This window comes from Sus scrofa, chromosome 2, assembly GCF_054392235.1.
Source record: "Sus scrofa isolate SSC_HxYL_T2T_F1_AM1 chromosome 2, Sscrofa_HxYL_maternal_Yorkshire_Landrace_v2.0, whole genome shotgun sequence".
In the NCBI taxonomy this organism is placed as follows: domain Eukaryota; kingdom Metazoa; phylum Chordata; class Mammalia; order Artiodactyla; family Suidae; genus Sus; species Sus scrofa.
The window spans coordinates 28,806,110-28,826,764 of record NC_139384.1 but is presented as its reverse complement, the minus strand read 5'-3'; the positions used below and the strand labels follow the sequence as shown (position 1 = coordinate 28,826,764).

Genomic DNA, 20,655 nt, shown 5'->3' with positions numbered 1-20,655 from the left:
GAAACAAAAACGTTATAAAAAATAAGCTGATTGACTCCCTTAAAAGTCTACGTTATTCAGAGTAGAGACAAAGCATACCTCATCTCTAAGTAGCCTCTCCGGCACATGTGCCCGCCCCTGGCTGCCCTCACAGGGTGCCTGGTTATGAATTTACACTCCACGGAGCACTCCTGGGTTTCCAAGCCTGCCTCTGACACTAAGAGAAGAATGCCAGGGCTGGGAAGGAATCACCTTAACCCGTCCATGGCCCCCTTCCGGTCTGAGCCACAGCCTTCTGCAGAAGGAGGGTTTAATTACCGAAAGCCTGGTGATGCGGTCGGCCTATTTTTGGCTGGCGGGCGGGGCAGGTTAGCCCTTTATCCACTCCTGCCTTGGCCAAGCCTCCGAGGTCACAGTGATGAGGCATTTTCATCCTGTCCTGGTGCCAAGGTTGTCTTTCTAGAAGCCACCCCAATGGCTGAGGAACCAGCCAGGCTCCAGCTGCAAAGGACGGGCACAATTTCTCCTCCTAATATCATCTCCAGCTAGATTTGTAAAAACGTCTCAGAGGGAGCTGTACCAAACCAGAGAGACAGAGAGAGACAGAGAGAGGGAGGGAGGGGAACTGCCCTCGTTTTGTAATATACCCTGATGGACACATTTCAGTCCCAGGATTAGGCTGCGATGGAAGGTTGGGAGTGAGCAAATGCAGTGGTTCAAGGGCACTTGCAGGGGAAGTCAATGGGAATTCAGGGGCTTGGGAAGAAGTGATCCGGGGAGGAAAAGGGAGAAGCCTGACTAAGGAGCGAGAGGTCCCCTCCACACGATGGACAAGCAGGAGCCTATAGAGCAGAGATGGCCAGTGAAGACTGTCCCAGCTGGTAGGGGTGGCCAAGGGACCTTCAGAAATAATAACGCCGACGATAACAATAGCAATAATAATAGCGTTGATAGTAATGATAGCTAACATTTCCAAAACACTTACTACAGGTATCCTCCCAAAGCACTTTAGACCCACCACCATCCTGCAAGGTAGATAACCCTCTTAGCCCCGCTCCACGGGTGAAGAAACGAAGCACAGAAAAGTACAGTGATCTGCCCAAAGTGACAGCGTGAGTGGGTTCTGAAAATCTCAGCCTGACTTCAGAAACTGTTCTTACCCACATCGCCTGGCGGTTTTTCCCAAAGAACAGAAATGCCGAAGGTACCATTGGTCCTGTTTGCTATGTGGTCCTGCAGTGTAAGTGCCTTGCTGCCCTCTGTCACGGCTGCAGCCTGGAGGCTGAGGAACATGGGGCACGGGGCATCAAAACGGCTTCCAGGAGTTCCTGTCGTGGCTCAGCAGTAATGAACCCAACTAGTATCTGTGAGGACTTGGGTTCGATCCCTGGCTTGCTCAGTGGGTTAAGGATCCGGTATTGTCGGGAGCCATGGCGTAAGTCGCAGATGCAGCTTGGATCCTACATTGCTGTGGCTGTGGTGTAGGCCAGCGGCTGCAGCTCCAATTTGACCCCTAGCCTGGAAATTTCCATATGCCTCGGGTACGGCCTTAAAACAAAAAAATACAGCTTCCAGGCAGGGAAGGCAGGGTGGAAAGTAGCCTGCACAGAGGTGACAGGGTGGGGAGAGAGAATTCCACAGAGGCAGGACCCAGAATGGGAGGTGCCTTGGAGAGATGCAAGCTTTCAGGAATCCATGGAAGAGATGCTCCGTGTAGGAGATAAATGGAAACTCATGTAAATGATTACATATTAGAAGCAGAGAAACACGGTAGTTTAAAACATTACACATAGAGATAAACACTAATAGACGATGAAGCATGATGTAAAATATGCTTGAATTCCAAGGACAGCACACAAAGCTCCAGAGAATTTCTCCCTTGCAGCAGGCTCCTTCAGCCTGTAAGTCACGCTCCTCCACCTCGTTGGGAGAAAAGTTCAAAGCACAGACTTTACTCTCAGGATGAAAAGCAACCAATAGCCAGAGGGTCTGTGAGGAGACCAACCCTGGTGGGCTTGCTTTAATATCTCCTCTTCCTGGAGTTCCCGCTATGGCGCAGGGGAAACAAATCTGACTAGGACCCCTGAGGTTGCGGGTTCGATCCCTGGCCTCGCTCAGTGGGTTAAGGATCCAGCGTTGCTGTGAGCTGTAGTGTAGGTCACAGACGGGGCTTGGATCTGGCGTTGCTGTGGCTGTGGTGTAGGCTGGCAGCTGCAGCTCTGATTAGACCCCTAGCCTGGGAACCTCCATATGCTATGGGTGTGGCCCTAAAAGGACAGAAGAAAAAAAAAAAAAAAACCAAAAAAAACCCCTCCTCCTCCTGACCCTCAATGCCCTCCTCCTGCATCTCCACCCAGCTCAGCTCAGCCCCACGGGCCCTTTTCTGTTCTCTGATGGCAGCATTTCCGGTGGTTAGTAATTGGGGGCCTTTGGAGGCTTGCTGGCAGGGGAGCCTCCCTGGGGTCCTGCCTGCCAACTATCTTGCTGGACTGCACGGGAGCTGCAAAACAGCAGGGAGTGGCCAACACAATGGCTCTGGAGCGAGGGAGGCCAGTTACAGATCCAGACTCAGCACCTTCGCAGACTGTCTCCCTCGACAAGCTTAGGTGCCTTGGCACGGCTCCATTTTCTCATGTGGAGAATGCTGGAGGCTGCTAACAGCATCGCCCACTACAGAGCTGGTTTCTTCTCTTTAGACGTAAAGACAATGATCAGGTGAAATACACAGCGCATGGCCGACTGCCCACAATGAGCTGGGTGTAAGCCATCCAGTCAACAGAGGTTCTAAAGGCACCATAGCTTCCTACTGAGTCAGGGTGCCCCCGAATGGGCTGAATGCTACCTAATACACCTAAATTGGGGGAGCCTGTAATTTTTCTTTTTTTGGCCACATTCATCCTCACAAACCTACAATCAATCCATACAATATGACCAAATGATTTTTAACAGAGAAAGTAGGGGCTTGTGTGGCTTGGTCCTATAAAACGTACAGGGGTGAGGTCCTTGTCCCCATTGGTGTCCCTGGATCGTAGAAAGGTTCAGTTGGAGAGAATTCACTGATATTCACCTGGCTCTCAGGCCAAGTGCTACGGCTGTGCATTTGCTAAGATGGACTCCAGGCAATGACCAGGGCTCACCTGGAATCCTGGGTAGAAGCTTTTGGTTAGGACGTGAGCAGAGAGGGGGTGCCTTCCACAACCGCCACTCTGGGTCAAGAATATGTTGCATCTTTTCTTTCTGAGGCAAGGAAATTCAAGGACCCTTCTTTGCCACTTGAAGGGAATGGGTTCTGAAGGTCTAAAAATATCACCTCTTTTGTTTAGTCTTGCCTAGAAACATATAGGGCAAGGAGGTGAATGGCATTAAGAGGTGTAAGATTTCTGACAATTGGGGGAGAAGATAAAGAAAATTAAGGGAAAAATGAAAATGGAAGCAATTATTTTCTTTCGGAGCTTTTCCCAAACATGTCACCATGTTAATTTTATTATTTAGCAGAAACTAACTTTCTAATAACACATTATATATTTTAAAGTATTGTTTATTCCAGTGTTCATTACCCACTCATCTAATTTACACATTTGGGGGGGCAGCATTGTAAGTACCTCTGGTTACTGAAAGCGTTGAGGTAAATTCAAACCTATTTAATTTGGTATCCCTATTAAGGCAGCAAATATAAATATAATGACTTAAATCAGACAGGATTGGGGCAAACAAGTACATTTGGTCAGCATGGCTGGCAATGTCAGTTGGATTTAGTAATTACAGAAAGAGGTAACAAGTATTACAAATCTGTTTATATGCATGGGTCTGATAACCTCATCTTGGGAAAAATCTCCAAGAAGAGTAAATTCAATTCAGACAAGGATGGTCATTTGAAGCACTATTTATATACAACAAGAAAATGGGAAACAACTCAGCTCAATCACTGTGAAAAGGTTAAGCAAATGATGCCACATCAGCCGTGAAGTATAATGGAGCCACTAAAAGATGTAATTTCTCATCCATATTCCTAGTGGTGACCTAGCGTATGCCCACACAGCTGGGCAAAAAGCCAGTCCTCTATACCATCCTGCACGCAGCAGATATAAGAGCAATCACAGGACGAGAAGGGACCTCAGAATAAGAATTTACAGTAAACTGATTTGAATTCCTTTTCTTAAAAAAAGGATGGAGGAGAGGCAACCTAAAAAGCACATGTAAGACTAAAGATACATAACATGATCTTAGGCACATATTGTCCTATTTTACATCTCGAAGGGATGTGTGTTAACAGTGATTATCTCTGACTGAAGGAACTGCAGGTGACTTATCCGCCTTATTTACACGTTAAAATATTTTAACAGTTCTCTGTAGTGAGCATAGGGAACTTTTAAAATCATCATATTAATATTTTTTTAAAAAATGAAACTACCAACAAAGGAACCTTTAGGAATCAGTGTGAAAGTGAGAGAAATGGGTCAAAATGTGAACAGAATAAGTCATTTATATTACGAGAAAAAAGGAAAACCACAGGGTTTTTCACACACAGCTCGGCATCAACCACAACATCCAGTCCATACCGAGTCCTCGCTCAAAATCCACCCTTTCCACAACTGAGCGCCTCTTTCGGATTTCCCGAGTTACAGCTATCAGCAGTTTCTGATTCCTTTGACTTACTATTTTTTTTTTTATCATCTTTTTGGGCTTCCAAGAACAAAAATCAATGTGTTAAAGGATAGAGTATTTCAGTCATAAAAAAGAATGAAACAATGCCATTTGCGGCAACATGGAAGGGCCTGGAGATTATGGTACTGAGTGAAATAAGTCAGAAAGAGAAAGATGAATACCATATGACATCACTTATGTGTGGAATCTAAAATATGATACAAATGAATTTATCTGTGAAACAGAAACAGACTCAATACACACAGAGAACAGACTCCGTAGTTGCCAAGGGGAAAGGATGGTGAGGGAGGGATGGACTAGGGGTTTGGGATGCAAATTATTCTATGTAGAATACATAAACAGTGAGGCCCTATATACAGAGTGGATAAACAATGAACTATATTCAATATTCTGTAATAAACCATAATGGAAAAGAATGTGAGAAATAACATATATACTGTTATTTCATATACATTATGTCAGTTTTATATACGTAATATATACGTATATATATTATGTCCATTTTATACATATTAACTGAATGTTTCTGTACAGCAGAAGTTAACACAACATTGCAAATCAACTATACTTAAAATATTTTTATTAAAAATAGACTATTTGAGTGAATATTGCTGTAATTCTGGTAAACCCTAAAAGCACGACCACAAAACATAGCAAACGCTCAACAGATATGACTGAAGAAGAACTGAATGAATATCAGCCATTGTCTTCCCAATTCCAGAAGGGGAAAAAAAAAGAGCAATTTGAAGGAGAAAATAGCACGAGTAGCTGGTGGTCTATGTAACACCTACACGCTTTGTTGCGAGAGAGAGAAGAAATGCTAGCAGATCCCAGAGTAGAACATTGGACCAAATATCTTAGCAATGTCAGAAAGTATCTTTCCAACATGAAAACCAAGCCTGCTGACTTTCCCAACACACTGAGTGCAGGTTACAGTGGCAACATCATTTATACTTTAGCTTTTGAATCTTTGACCCAAGAGTCTTGGCAGCAAGGTTAACTGATTGACAATGCAGTCTTAATGACTGCACTTGCAAGGGGAAACAGAGCTATCACACAACAGGTAAATGGCAAAGCTAAAGTGCATGGACTTTCATCTGGACCAATTTCTTCAGCAATGATTACTGAAGATGCTAACATTAGAACCTCTGGGGTTGAATGCAGAAGACACACTCATTAAAGACTATGTCTCAGCCTTCCGGGTGCTTAAGTTCTTTAAGCTGCGGTCATGGATGATGATTTTGGTACAAGGTACAGTTTTTCCAACCCATCACTATGCAGCTTATTAATATGCTATTTAAGCGAACATCTAAAGGAGAGAATACCTAGATGGATGCGTATGAATATCATGTATTCATTCATTGATTCACTCCGCACGTTCTCACTGAGAACCATATGCCTGGTTCATTGCCAGGCACCAGGGTGCAGGGACCGCACATTTTCTTCTCCACCCGGAGACATTTCAAAGTCAATTGTGTTTCTGATGAACAGACTACGTTTCCTAATTTCTACTCTTTCTTTCTCGAAACCTCTACATTTCTAGCAGAGACCTGGTTCCCAGAAGGAAGCTTGGAATGCTAGAATAAGTGATGCTGGAAAGCTGACTTCAGAGGCTTCTGACCCTGAGAAAGGCCAGCTCGCAGGACTGGAGTTGAATCAGCTTTACCTTGTGATGACACAGCATTCTGAGTTCAAACGGACCTGGCTTCCTGCCGTCCACCGGCCATGGACTGCTCTGATTCCCTATTTTCTCATTCGTAAAAGGCTATAATTCCCACCTTATGGGATTATCTTGACAACTAAAGACAAGCAACTGTCTTTGCCAAATAGACGCCAGTGAGTGTTTTATAATAAGCCTATTGTTCCATATTTTCTTTCATCACTTCCTCCAGGAATATAAAGTGACTCCTTCCTTCTCATTGCTCCGCAGAGCCCACCCCCACCCTACCCACGATCTCTGACCTGACCATCCTGTCGTCTCCAGGAACGCACTGGCCACCCAGCCCCGAAATGAATTCTGTCTTTCATCTCAGTGCTGTTATACCTCGGAGGAAGATCTGTCAGGTGCTTTCAAGTTTACCTAGCCAGTGTTTTGATGTCACAGAAGTAACACACTGTCCTATTGACTGCTGTCATTTGGCTGAAAAGCTCAAGGTCACTAAGTGTTTGTTTGACATTGTGTAATTACAGGAGTTAAAGACCTTACCGGGATCATTTTAGGGCTCCGACAGCCCTTTCCCCTCCATAAGCAAGGACCATACCCATTTCCTATCCAGGTTCTGTGACTTTCCACTTGGCAAGTATGGCAGTTTGCTGGCAAGCCTCTGAGCCCAGTTGCTGTCACCAGACCATCCTCCCTTGGCGCTTGTCTGCCTCAGTCACCATACCTACAGCTACCTGTGACCATTAACCATGTCCCCCCCAGCAGCCTTTCTCCCTGACACTTAACATAGACTCAGCCAAGTACTGTGTCTTTACCTAAGTCCCAAAGTAAATGAAAGAAACCCTCTCCTTTTAAGGTCTGGAGATGTTCCAGCCTTCCAATTCTAAATGTTCAATCACTGCATTTCTTCATGTTGTGATTTTGTGGTGGAACCTCTACATAAAGTGAAAGGTTAACTTATTGCTTGGAGATCGATCTGAACACCAGTCCCCATGTCGCCTTCAATGGCTTCCATGGATCAGAAAACCAGTTCTCAGAATGTGCCCCTTGGAGCCCACATATTCCCAAATGCTCCTGGATATAAAGGGTAGGGGGCCTTTGCAGGATCCCTAGACACACCCCTCATCTTATTTGGGGCTCTTTCACAAGCTGTCTCCAGTTTTACCCAGAGTCATTTCAATACTGATCTGAAATTTTCACAAGCGCTGTTGCACTTGGGAAAAGACTGTTTTATTTGGTTCCTAATCTCAGCCATAAAGATGTCTGCAGCATGCAGTGGGCCATCTTTGGGGCCTTCGCCTGAAGTTTCAGTCCTCCTCCCGCCGCTGAAGAGCTGTGTAATGCTTGGAAGGCTCCTTAACAACTCTGAACCTCAAATTGCTCATTCATAAATAATAATATCTCACAAGATTGTGGTGAAAATTAAATCACTCGACAGACATTAAGCTGTTAAGCACCTAGAACATGGGTAGCATGCAACACGTGGTACCATTACTACCACCATTATTTATTCATTTCACAAATATTTCTCTTTTTTTGTCTTTCTGCCTTTTCTAGGGCCACTTCCCGTGGCATATGGAGGTTCCCAGGCTAGGGGTCTAATCGGAGCTGTAGCCACTGGCCTATGCCAGAGCCACAGCAACACCAGAGCAGATCTGTGTCTGCAACCTATACCATAGCTGACAGCAATGCCAGATCCTTAACCCACTGAACAAGGCCAGGGATAGAACCTGCAACCTCATGGTTCCTAGTCAGATTCATTAACCACTGAGCCAGACGGGAACTCCACAAATATTTCTTAGGTAAAAGAGCCATTGCCTTTATGAGCCATTTATTTATCTATCTATCTATTTATTTTTAGGGCTGCACCCACAGCATATGAAGTTCCTGGGCTTGGGGGTTTACTCAGAGCTGTAGCCACTGGCCTACGCCACAGCAATAGCCACAGCAACTAGGGATCTAAGCTGCATCTGCAACCTACACCACAGCTCACAGCAACAGCAGGTCCTTAACCCACTGAGTGAGGCCAGGGATTGAACCCATGTCCTCATGGACACTAGCTGGGTTCTTAACCCTCTAAGCCACAATGGGAACTCCTATGAGCCCTTTAATGTCCTTGGAACAACTTCACAATTGAGAGCTGCCTTTAGAATCCATGGCAAACCCACAGCCGACAAGAGTTTTGGATCTCAGACCCCTTTGGCAGCTTGACTGCATTCAAGCACTACTTGAAGCATCTCTGTCCTCTTTTGATGCCACTTGGTACTGTAAGATCTTGCCATTGGCTAACCTTCATTGACGACGTATTATACACCAGGAACATTCTCAATGCTTTTCATATGTTTGGCTTATTTAAATTTTTCAACAATCCCATGAAGTCAGCACTACTATTACTTCTATTTGTAAACCAGGAGAAGTCACAGAAAGACTGAGTAACTTGCCCAAGTTCCCACAGCAGTTCTCTGGCCGAGGTGAGATCCAAACTTTCAAAGGCTGTGCCTGTAACCATGGCACAGCCCTACCTCTCCCAGATGGGCTTCCTGTCTCTCTAGAGAAGGGGTAGTGTGAGACATGAATATCCAAGACAGACTAGGAAGTGAAGGAGGCAGGGTTGGGTGCCAGTGAGAAGAGTAAAGCCATCTTTGGTGTGTCAATCAGAGAAAACAACCAGCTAATCAATTAGGCAGGCATAGGCGGAGCCGCATTCACATTCTGCCCCAGAATGTTCTGGGGTCGCCGCAGACCCACGGACATCCGAGGAAGAGACAGACAGCCGGCTGCTGCCTGGCAGTGAGGAAGGGGCCCCAGCTGGAGCCTGGGACACAGCTAAGGCGAGCAAAGCTGCTACCTATGCCTCTTTTTCTAGGCTGCCAAGGGTTTTTCACTTGCAAATTAGGGGCTCACCAGAGGGTTTCAAGTTGTCATTTGGGACACAGAATCAGAGGGTACCTTAAGATCCCTCCAAGCTGTAGGACTCTAGGATGCCGGTCCTCCCCAACTCCCCATGGAAATCAGCCAACAGATCCAGCTCCATCTGGAAATGACCGAAAGAACTTCCAGGGAGCGTACTTTCTATGAGCCAAGCGCTCTGGGCTGGCTTCTTTCAGCCGCCCTCAGCGTGGAATGATCGTCCTCTCCGCCTTACCGATGGGGCGCAGCACACAGGGGGAGGAGTTAACCCCAGAACATGAAGCCAGCAAGGACTGGAGACATCACCTGAGCCGGAGATGGGAGAGACCCATACCCAGGTGTAATTTAGGGGCTCTGTAGGTGGTGTCAGAACTGAAGGAGCATCCACACCTTTCACGGGCTTTGTCTTGCTGGAGCCCCTCTGATGGAACTACACGTGGCAGACCAGGTCTGCACCCTCACCGAACTGTATCTTCTGTTCCGACAAGGAAAGGCCACCAAAGATGACAGCTTAACGAGAAACAGGGCCACAGGCAGAAAGAGGGTGTCCCCCAGACCCTGGGACCCTGTGCTGGTTTCTGTCGCTGTCACTCTTCACCCAGAGGCTGGATTTCAAAGCAGCTCTTGAAACAGAATCTGTTCCCTCTAACACCAGGAACACCATACGTGTCCCCGTCACAAAAGGAGAGAAGACACACACACCCCCACCCCCCATCCCCTGCTGTTCTGGACCTTCTGTCCAGGAGGCTGGCAAACAAACTGCATTTTTTTTTTCAATAGCCTGGGGGTGGGGCTGGGGTGGAGGCTGTGGGGAGGGTAAAGCAACTGAAAGTTTCCCTCTGTGTTGCTCTCTGCAGACATTTCTAGAAGGAGTCAGTGTTGGGTGATGCCATCATCTACCCAAGTAGACTCGCACTGAGATGCCAGCTCAGATACTGTGGTTAAAAATAAGTCTCTGCTCGCCCATCTTCTTCTTAATATTCTGTAAGTGTACTAGAGACCTTCAACCAACAGTGAGAAAAGTTCATTTTCCCAAAAGTTGCTACACTGGCTCCCATAACCTGGTAAAAATAACTTCATAACCAAGCCCTTGGTTTCTTTTCAAAAAGCTACAGGGAAATACCAACTACTTAACAATCCAGCAAAGCGACTGCCCCCTGGCATTTAAGTACCACTCACCCATGGTACGTATTACTCTGTGCCTTCCCTTCTTCACATATAAAACGGAGCCAACGATCACAATCCCTACTGTACTCATAGGTTATTACATATAGGCCCTTACGATGGTGCCTGAAATGTGACACTCAATATGTTAAGTTAGCTGTCATTATGCAAATTCAGCCTATTTCCTAATGTTTATGGTAATGATTAACTGTCATTTATTCCTCTAGTACTGGGTGCCAGGTACAGGGCTGAGAGGTTATAGCTGCAGCATGATTTAGTTCTCAAGATAATCCCATAAGGAGGGAATTTTAACAGTTTACAAATGAGAAAATGAGGAATCAGAGCAGTCCACAGCCGGTGGATGGCAGGAGAGGGCTGGAAGCCAGGTCCACCTGAACTCAGAATGCTGTGTCATTGAAAGGTAAAGCTGATTCAACTCCAGTCCTGCAAGCTGGCCTTTCTGAGAGTCAGAAGGCTCTGAAGTCAGCTTTCCAGCATCACTTTTTCTAGCATTCCAAGTCTCCACAATCATCAAAGATTATATTTAACTTCTACATGCAGCATCACTTATTTGGAAAACTCCTCTTCATCCTTCAAAGCCTTGCTCAGCTATCTCAGACTCTATACAGCCTTTCTTTTTTTTTGTCTTTTGTCCTTTTATGGCCACACCCGCAGCATATGGAAGTTCCCAGGCTAGGGGTCTAATTGGAGCTGTTGCTTCCAGCCTACGCCAGAGCCACAGCAATGCCAGATCCGAGCCACGTCTGCGACCTACACCACAGTTCACGGCAACGCCAGATCCTTAACCCACTGAGCAAGGCCAGGGATCGAACCCACAACCTCATGGTTCCTAGTTGGATTCGTTTCCACTGTGCCACCATGGGAACTCCAATATACAGCCTTTCTTGACCATTTTCATCCTTCAGGAGTGGGATGTTTTCCACTCCTGAACTATGTCTATTTCTTTACATATTTCAAAGTGCTGCAACACAGAGCAGTTTGCCGTATGGTTTGGATGTCTGCTTGTCTCCTCCATTAGGCTGTGAACCCCTCCATCCAGACACCTCTAGTGTATTTTAATTCTTTGGGAATAAGTACTTTATTGAAAGTCTCTGGGAATTAGCAATGCCTGCATGATCTACATTAGTGGTTCTCCGTGGGGGTGCAATTTTGCTCCCGGGGGGGACACTGGGCAATCTGGAGACATTTTTGATTGTCACGATTGCAGGTGGGAAGATGCTACTGTTATCTCATGGGTAAAGGTCAGGGGTGCTGCTAAACATCTGACAACGTGCAGGACAGCCCCTCCAGAGCAAAGAATCATCCAGCCCCAAATAGTGATGGTTCCAAGGTCAACACACCCTGGGTTACCTGGCAGCTCTCAATTCAGCATCACTCATCCTGTTGAGCAAAGAGTTTATTGCAGAAAAAAGTATTGTTTCTAAATCAAAAGTCTGTGAGATTAAAATGCAATGTGCAATTAAATTAAGTCTATTACAATAATTGAAAAAAATAGTCTACTGTACATACATCAGAGCTCAGCACCTGATGCAAATTGCATTTCCAACCTTGAATCCTTGCTGCACCTCTGTGGCAGAATTATGTCTCTGTCTCTGATGACTTGTTTGCCTTTTGGCTTTGGTCAGCGGAAGGAGAGATGTCCCAGGTATTCTCTGTGCCTCAACCTCACCACTCACCTACCACTCTCACGCAGCCAGCTAACTTCCGACCACCAGCGTATCTCATGGCCTGAGGGCTTTCTCAGAAGCTAAAAGGCCACCTAGGCCAGCTGTGCTGGGGAATTAAATGCCCCTGCCAAGAGCAGCCCTCAACCAATGACTGGCCAGCTTGAAGGCGTAAATACATCAGCTGCCTCCTTCCTGCCGAGGATCACGGGACACAAGATTTGCCCAATCTCAGCAGCTCTCCCCATGGGTTAAACTGGAGTTTCCCACAGTGGTAGGAGGCTTGACAACCCACCCTCTCTTAGGTGTCCTTCCACTTCCCCCTTTCTTAGTGGTGTTCCCTGTACCTCCCAAATAAACTATGGATGCTGGTAATCCTTGTGCTGTCATCTGCTCTTAGGTACCCAAACCAACACAGATTAGAAGTAACACATATCCCTCCCCAGCAGAAGCATCAAGAACCTGCACAGGATTCTGTCGCTGCTCTTTTTTCCCTCTGCGACAAGAGTGGCACGACCCAGGCGAGGGCTGCGTCTTCAGCCTGGGTCCCAGATGGAGGGGACATAGTGGATACTTGCAGCTGGCCTGCAACCAACGTGGAAAGGCGCGAGACACAAACTTCTGCGGCTGTAAGCCATGGGGATTTGGGAGGTGTTGTTACTGAAGCGTAACCTGGGTGGAAGCTGACGAATACAGGGCTTCTGACTCCTAGGGGAGCCTTCCTATTGGACGCTAGTCTAGAAGACCTGGGCTACTTACCTCCCAAATGATGCTCTTCTAAAAGCAAAATCACACAGCAGAGCCTCACCAGCTCCTTGAGGCTGGAGATGGTTATTTTGTTCCCCTTTGTGGAGTTTCCTGTAACGCACGGTGCAGTGCTGGTAACTGGTGGGCACCTAGACACTGGTGGATTGCACCCTGAGCCATCTGGGTTTTACCGCCAACTAGTTCAGGCGTGGTGGCTATTTTGGGAGAAGAGACTAAGATGAGGCACTTGGCCTAGAAACAGATGAACACATGGGTCACACTGCGGCTGCTCTCCACCTGGGTGACCTTGGGAAACCCCCTTCCCCCATCTGGAGCCTCCCATTTGTAACGCAGGCTGGGACTCTAAGATTTAAGGTGCCCGGCCAGCACGCAGCCTCCGTGGTTCGTGGACGACCAAAATCACCTGCGTTTTCTCCATCCTCTGCTTGATCCATCAGCCTTTAGAACAGGCTCACTTCAGACCCAACATCTCAAGGGAATGACTGCCTCATGCAGTTTAGCAAAGCTCATGTCTTTTCTCCTGTTCACAGATCAGAAGGGAGTGTGGCATCGTCCCTCCCCTCTGTCTTTGACATTTATTGAGTAAGAACCCCATGCTGCCCATCAGGCTGGAAACTACTCATGGTCGATCACAGGATTTCTCATGCTTGAGTCACTCGCAGCAGCTTTTGCTATTTTTACCCTCATCGAATACCACCTCTGCTAGTGATGACTTAGTAATGTTTAGCACTGATGGATTTTTTGTACTTAAATACATGTATCAATGGAGGGATTTTTTTTTTTTTTTTTTTTTTTGTATTTTTAGGGCCACACTCAGGGCATATGGAAGTTCCCAGGCTAGGGGCTAAATCAGAGCAGCAGCTGCTGGCCTACACCACAGCCACAGCAATGCTGGATCCGAGCCTCGTCTGGGACCTACACCACAGCTCACGGCAACGTCGGATCCTTTACCTAATGAGCAAGGACAGGGATTGAACTTGCGTCCTCATGGATACCAGTCGGGCTCATTACTGCTGAGCCAGGTTGGGAAATCCCTCAGAGGGATTTTGACATGACCACTATCAATGAAAAACCAGTATCACTCGCCATAAATAGAAGGTCGGCATGAAAACAAATGTGACAGCAAATTTCTTCATTGAATGCTTGCTGGATGTCTACCGAAGCCTCAGCCTCCTGCTCTCTCTGTGTTTAAGAGGGAAGTTGGAAGGTTTCAGGACAGTGATAAAGGCCTAGTAGCACTTAACCAAAGTTTTACCTGTGCCATAAACAGAAAGGCTGGGAGAGATTGAAAAGGGGGTAAACTTGTCACCAGTGCACAATCATCTCATGTGTCCCCTAAAATTGTCTTTCACTTCATTGCGGCATCTGTTTCACACTTTTAGCAAAGCTGTATTGTTGCCCTGGATCCTCACCACATACGGTTTCAGTATTTTCTTCTTCTTCTTTTTTTTTTTTATGGCCACACCTGTGGCATAAGGACGTTCCCAGGCCAGGGATCGAATCAGAGCTGCACCTGCGACCTATGCCACAGCTTATGGCAATGTTGGAGCCTTAACCCACTGAGCTAGGCTGGGGATCAAACGCTTGCTCACAGGGACAACATCAGATCCTTAACCCGCTGAGCTACAGTGGGAACTCCTGGTTTCATTATTAATGGCATAGATTTGAGTCCTGCTCTATGACTTCCTAGCTGTGCAACTTTGGCAAAGTCACTAAACCTCTCTGAGGTTCTGTTTCCTCACCTGCAAAATGAGGGTAATGATAGGCCCTGCTTTGTAATACGAAGACCTTCGAAAAATGCAGTCAGGCTCAATAAATTATGGCTGTCATTATATTTATTATTATTATTATTCTTTTTTTGTCTTTTTGCCTTTTCAATGGCTGCTCCCACGGCATATGGAGGTTCCCAGGCTAGGGGTCTAGTCGGAGCTACAGCTGCCGGCCTATGCCAGAGCCACAGCAACGCAGGATCTGAGCCTCATCTGCAACCTACACCACAGCTCACGGCAATGCCGGATCCTTAACCCACTGAGCAAGGCCAGGGATCAAATCCAAAACCTCATGGTTCCTAGTCAGATTCATTAACCACTGTGCCATGATGGGAACTCCAATATTTATTATTGTTAACTTACAATAATAAGGTATTTTGATGCCCATTCTACAGATGAAGAAAGGAAGGCCCAGCTGAGTAATTCATCATGGTCATACAGTCTTGCTTTTCCAACTCTTATGAGCAACTGCCTTAAAGAGCAACCAGGATTATATTTTAAGATATATATATATAATTTTTTTTTTTTTTTGGCTGCACCTGTGGCATGTGGAAGTTCCCAGGTCAGGGATCGAACCTGCACCACAGTAGCCACCCTAACCGCTGCAGTGACAACAATGGATCCTTAACCTACTGTTCAGGAGAATTCCTAAGTGGGATAGTTTTATTTCTGCCTGTTTTATTTTTTCCTAACTCCTCAGGCTTGCTTGGCTGCCTCCCACTAAATTACATAGGGTGCTGGTGTCTGGACCTAAGCAATGAGTTGGAGCAGATTGGGGCCCAGTTTGTGATGGGCCTTGCTGTGTCTTTGGCCCCCATAGTGTGCCAACCTGTCCTGGGGTTAACCAGCATGTGGGGCAGAGACCTCACCTAACACCACTTGGAGATGCAGTGTCACATGAAGGAGCCCTGCCACCTGTCGTCATGGGGCTGAGTGTGGATGAGGCTGTCATTCCTGTTCCTTTTCTTGTGTCTTTCTAGGGCCGTACCCACAGCATATGGAGGTTCCCAGGATAGGGGTCAAATCGGAGCTACAGCTGCTGGCCTACACCACAGCCACAGCCACAGCCACAGCAACGTGGGATCAAAGCCTCCTCTGCGACCTCATGGCAACGCTGGATCCTTAACACACCGAGGGAGGCCAGGGAGTGAACCCGAGTCCTCATGGATACTAGTCAGGTTTGCGACCACTGAGTCATGACAAAAATCCCCACTCCAGTGTCTTTTTATTTTTAATGTTCCATTTATACATGCCTCTTAATTTAACTCTACTTCAGATCACCACCTGCAGAGAACACTTTCAAGTGATAGAGAAATCTAAGACTGGAAGAATGAGCATTCTACACATGTCACTTTGTCACTTGCCTTGCCTTCCCTTCTTATGCCCCTCTCTGCCCTCTCTGGTCTTTTTTAATTTGGCTGCACCTGGGGCATGTAGAAATTCCTAGGCCAGGGGCTGGACCTGAGCCACAGTAGCAACCCAAGCCACAGCAGTGACAACGCCAGGTCCTTAACCACTAGGCCATCAGGGTATTCTCCCTCTCTAGCCTTAAAACACCGACATCAAGTCCTTGCCTGGAGTTGACGGTGGAGAGGCAGCAGAAACAACACATCCTAGAATGGATTTTTCCTCCCTACTGCCTTCCCAGAGACTGGAGGCTCCAGAGACCAAAGCAATAGCCAGGGCATGGGTTTGTCATGGAACGCACTCAAAATGGTGGCGGAGTTACTCTTTTTAACATAAAAATTACAAGTTCTTTTTCAGCATCACCCATAAGGTCTGTGTCACAGACGCTCCATCCACAGAATGTGTTTACAAGGCTCCAGGTTCCTTATCAGAAGCCTCGCACCTGCCTGTCACTCCTGGACTGAAGCAAAACAAACGTGCAGGGAGTGAATGGAAACCCAGGCTGGAGGCTGCAAATAAAGACAGGGGGACCTTGGAGATAAAGGTCCACACAGTCTGTGGGACCGAGGGAGAAGGGCCCTGCCCTGCTCTCAATCCGCCTCAGGGTCACACCCAGAATGCACCCAAGAGTCTCCAGCTGAGGTCACGAGCCCCAGAACAGGTGGAACAGTCCAGGAAAGCCACTCTGCTTCCCTGGAGCCTGCTGGATGCTCCGGCTTGGGTTTGATCACTTGCTTCTGAAGCAAAGGACAGGACGGACAGTCTCAGGTCTTAGCTAGCTGGCAGCCTAAGGATGCTTCGTGCTGTGGCTAAAGACACCCAAGGTCACAGACAGACATTTGTGGGAAGCAGGATGGGTAGGTTATGGGTGGAAATTTAGGTTCTTTCATTTATGAAAATGGCTTTGTCAGTGCCTATCAGAGCACTGGTCCTGACACCAAAGCCCTCGAACCCATCAGAGCACGACACGGCCAGAGACGGAGCCCTGAAAAGAGCTTGGCATTTCCACATCAGGATGTGATACATTTATTCTGAATTTTCATGGACTGCCTTCTATGCTGTCCATTACAGGCCAGAAAGGACTAGACCTCACCATCTGAGAACTCATCACATAGTTGTTGGAGTGGTATGTATATGTGGTGAGACAGGGGGCTGGGGTAGGATGGGATGGAAGTAACTCAAATACATAAGTGATGGTAAGTATCATTATGATATGACTATGATAAGTATCCTGAGGTAGAAACGTAAGAAACAGTCCATATAGGAAGACAGCAAGGAGCACCTCTGGCTGCGGAGATCGCTAGGAGAAGGGATGGGAGAGGGGCGACCGTTCCACAGCCCCTTCCCACTCTTCACTGGAGGTGGTCCACCTGCAGGCCACACAGGGCTCAACCTCTGACACCAAGACTCTCCTGACACAACTGAATGACTTCAGCTTTCACTTGAGCAAGGATGATGCTGGCGTAGGGGGAACGATGCCCCACCAGCCGCAAGAGAAGCAGCCTGGAGTCTCAATACCCAAGCGGCCAATAGACTGGATTTGTGGGTTGGCAGAGGAGACCAAAGAATGGAGCAGGTGTTGTAAGGCATCCCTGCAGTTCCACGGGAGGCAGAGGGACTCTTCCGCATGGAGCAGAGAGTGAAGAGAAGGGCTGAGCAGGGGGAACGGGGGCCGTGCAGGGAGAGATGGCCTTTCATTCCATCTGAACAGCTGTCTCACTCAAGCACATGGCTGGGGGGAGAAATGCAGGGGTTGAGCCTCCTTTCCCAGCATCCTTAGTGGCCAATTAGAGCTTTTATAACCTCCCAGACCAAGGACAGAATGAGCTCTCTGTGCTGGGGAGCGAAAGGGACGAAAAGACGGGCAGAGTGAATGGAAGATGGCAAACTGCCCTCCCCGACGGTCTGTGGGGGCACAGAGAGCCAGAAAGGAAGGCACCCCCCGCCTCCCATCAGCCGGTTGGGAGTGTTAAGCTCTTCTCTTGCCCAGACAATGAAATGAAGTGACTCTCCCATATTGACTCTGGTCCTGCACCTGTAAGTCTAGTGCTCCCTGAGTGAGCACTTCCTTCCTCATCCATCCTGAGCAAGTCTCCTCCTCCAGCCCACCATGGACACTCCCGGTATGGGTCCCGATCCCTTGCCTCCTATCATTCCATTCACCTCCTGTCTATGGCCTCCCCTCACCACCTGGACAGGGCACCCACTTGGCCATAATCCGCATTCACTCCCTTCCTGTTGACCTGGACGAGTATCTACTGTGGTCCAGCTGGGCCCTCGGAACCTCATCCCTCAGTTACAGTGGATTTTTCTCAAGCCCTTGTCAGTGCTCGCATATGACTTTGGTGGCTGAGTTAGAGTCCCCATCTGTGGATCAAAGTAAAGCTGACTGCTCCCTGCGAAGCTGATTTTGAACCTAGAGCCTCATTTTCCTCGGCACCACCAGATGAGGGGACATGCCTGGGAAACTTCTGCTAAGGAAGACGGTGACCCCACTGCATGTCTTTAGGAGGAGGCCACCTCTTCAGGGATGGTGGAGGCATCCCTTTTGCAGCTTGAATGCTTTAGTGAACAGTCAGAAGTACCACTGGCTGAATGACTGTGCTCCTTCTCTTATCAATGGGTATTCCGGCAATTATCACCTGGGAGATAGAAACCCGCAGAGTCTCAGGCTCCGCCCAGCCCCGCGGACTGAGAAACTGAATTTCTAACAGCATCCCCAGGTGATTCTTAAACACTCTGAGGTCTAAGAGGCGTTACCCTACCGGATCTTGAAACTCATTTGACTAGGCTGCTGGTCTAAAAATTTGCTAGGTTGAAAAAAAACAAAAATAGAACAAAATAAGAGTAGCCCGAGAGCTATGAAGCCACTCAATGTCATGGGAAGTTTAGGAAGGAGCCCTGGGGTCCGGCCTGGCTTCTCCTTCAGCCCTTGGCGTCTTAACTACTGTCTGCAGCTTCCCAAGATGGGCAGAGTGTAGCCAGGTAGAGGGGCGAGCAAAGAAGCGACTTGGAGAGAAGGCAGAGAAGGAATGGAAGGGGGAGAGAAGGAAGTGTGTCTGGTGAAAAGTCATGATGAGGCTGCCCGCCCCACCCCCACCCCATCATCCCTCCAGGCAGCTGAGCCTTGCTCCCTGCTGTCTTTTCTCATAGAATTGGGTGCTTCTTTCCCTCATGTTCAGCTGGACCTAGAATCTCATCACTTCAATCATTTTTTTTCTTTTTTCTTTTTAGGGCTGCCCTCAAGGCATATGAAAGTTCCCAGACTAAGGGTCGAATTGAAGCTACAGCTGCTGGCCTACACCACAGCCACAGCCAATGCGGGATCCGAGCCTTGTCTTCAACCTACACCATAGCTCATGGCAGTGCCAGATCCTTAACCCACTGAGTGAGGCCAGGGATCAAACCCACATCCTCATGGATACTAGTTTGGTTCTTAACCTGCTAAGCCACAATGAGAACTTCCAAATTTCATCACTTCATATAGAGCCTTCATTAATAGCTCACATCACCCAACTGATGGCCTCATTCAGTTACTGTTCTCCTGCAGTTTCATCGTGTGTGCTGGTCCCATCTCCTCTGCTTCTGTGGTTCTGGAGCCCAGGCATGGAGCTCACATTCAAACCCTCTGAGCTAGATTACTAACTTTTTCACTTTTCTTCATAGCTCCCAAGTACACACCCCATACAATTTATTTGAGATATTTATTCTCAAGTCCTCAGGTACTTAGTGCAAATTTATTGTCAATAACCAGGAAGGACCTAGGCCGGAACCAGCTGCAAATATGAGTATGATGCTATCGGTAGCCTCGAAAAATGCCCACTAATAAAAATAATTATAATCAACACTTTGAGCTTCCTTAAAATTACTTTGTGGAGTTCCCATCGTGGTGCAGCAGATGAATCCGACTAGGAACCATGAGGTTGCGGGTTCGATCCCAGGCTTCACTCAGTGGGTTAAGGATCTGGCACTGCCGTGACCTATGGTGTAGGTTGAAGATAAAGTGCGGATCCCGCGTTGGCTGTGCCTGGGGTGTAGGCTCGCAGCTGTAGCTCCAATGGGACCCCCTAGCCTGGGAACATCCATATGCCTTGGGGATGGCCCTAAAAAGCAAAAAAGAAAAAAAAAATTACTTTGTAAGGTGAGTACCCTTAGTAGATACATTTTACAGATGAAGAAACTGAGGTATAAGGATTTCAGTCTCTTGCCTGAGCTCGGTAGCTTTGGCGCTTGGTGGTTAGGGATGCAAACGCAGGCAGTCTGGCTGGAGCACCTGGACTTCACCCACTACATCTCCCTGATAACTGTGTGGTCACAGATTTGGGCCTGTGTATACCCCGGGTGGACAGACTTTCAGAAGCACTAGGATCTGCCAAAGTAGGGCCTGAGCTGGGACCGAGGCATGAAGAAGGCCTCATCTCAGACACAGTGACGGGAATGGAGCCTGCGGGAACACAGGGGCCCTCCAGTCACAGAATGGGAAAAGGGCTTCCTGGGCCCAGGGAACAAAACGCTGGCTGGCTCCTGTTCCGTCTCTCCTATAGCTCTTCTTCTGCACCTTCTCCTTGAATACCTTCTTTCAGACCTCAAGGCCCAAGGCCAAGTGCTGCTATTTCCATAACAGGGTAAAGTCCCTTCATGAGTG

At 47.5% G+C, this 20,655-nt stretch overlaps 1 protein-coding gene across 6 annotated transcripts in view; it reads right to left on the bottom strand.

The window, feature by feature from the left end:
* SLC1A2 (solute carrier family 1 member 2) overlaps positions 1 to 20,655 on the bottom strand; it is a 168,472-nt gene that overhangs the window by 102,405 nt on the left and 45,412 nt on the right. Inside the window, exon 1 of one of the 6 annotated variants that reach the window (XM_005660996.4) lies at positions 6,607 to 6,736. The exons of 4 other annotated variants lie outside the window; for them this stretch is intronic. In XM_005660996.4, coding sequence (XP_005661053.1) covers positions 6,607 to 6,614 — 8 coding nt within the window. In that variant the 5' untranslated portion in view covers positions 6,615 to 6,736. Of the gene's footprint in view, positions 1 to 6,310; positions 6,737 to 20,655 lie in introns of those variants that run through there. One more of the 6 variants, XM_021085277.2, reaches the window with a different exon arrangement.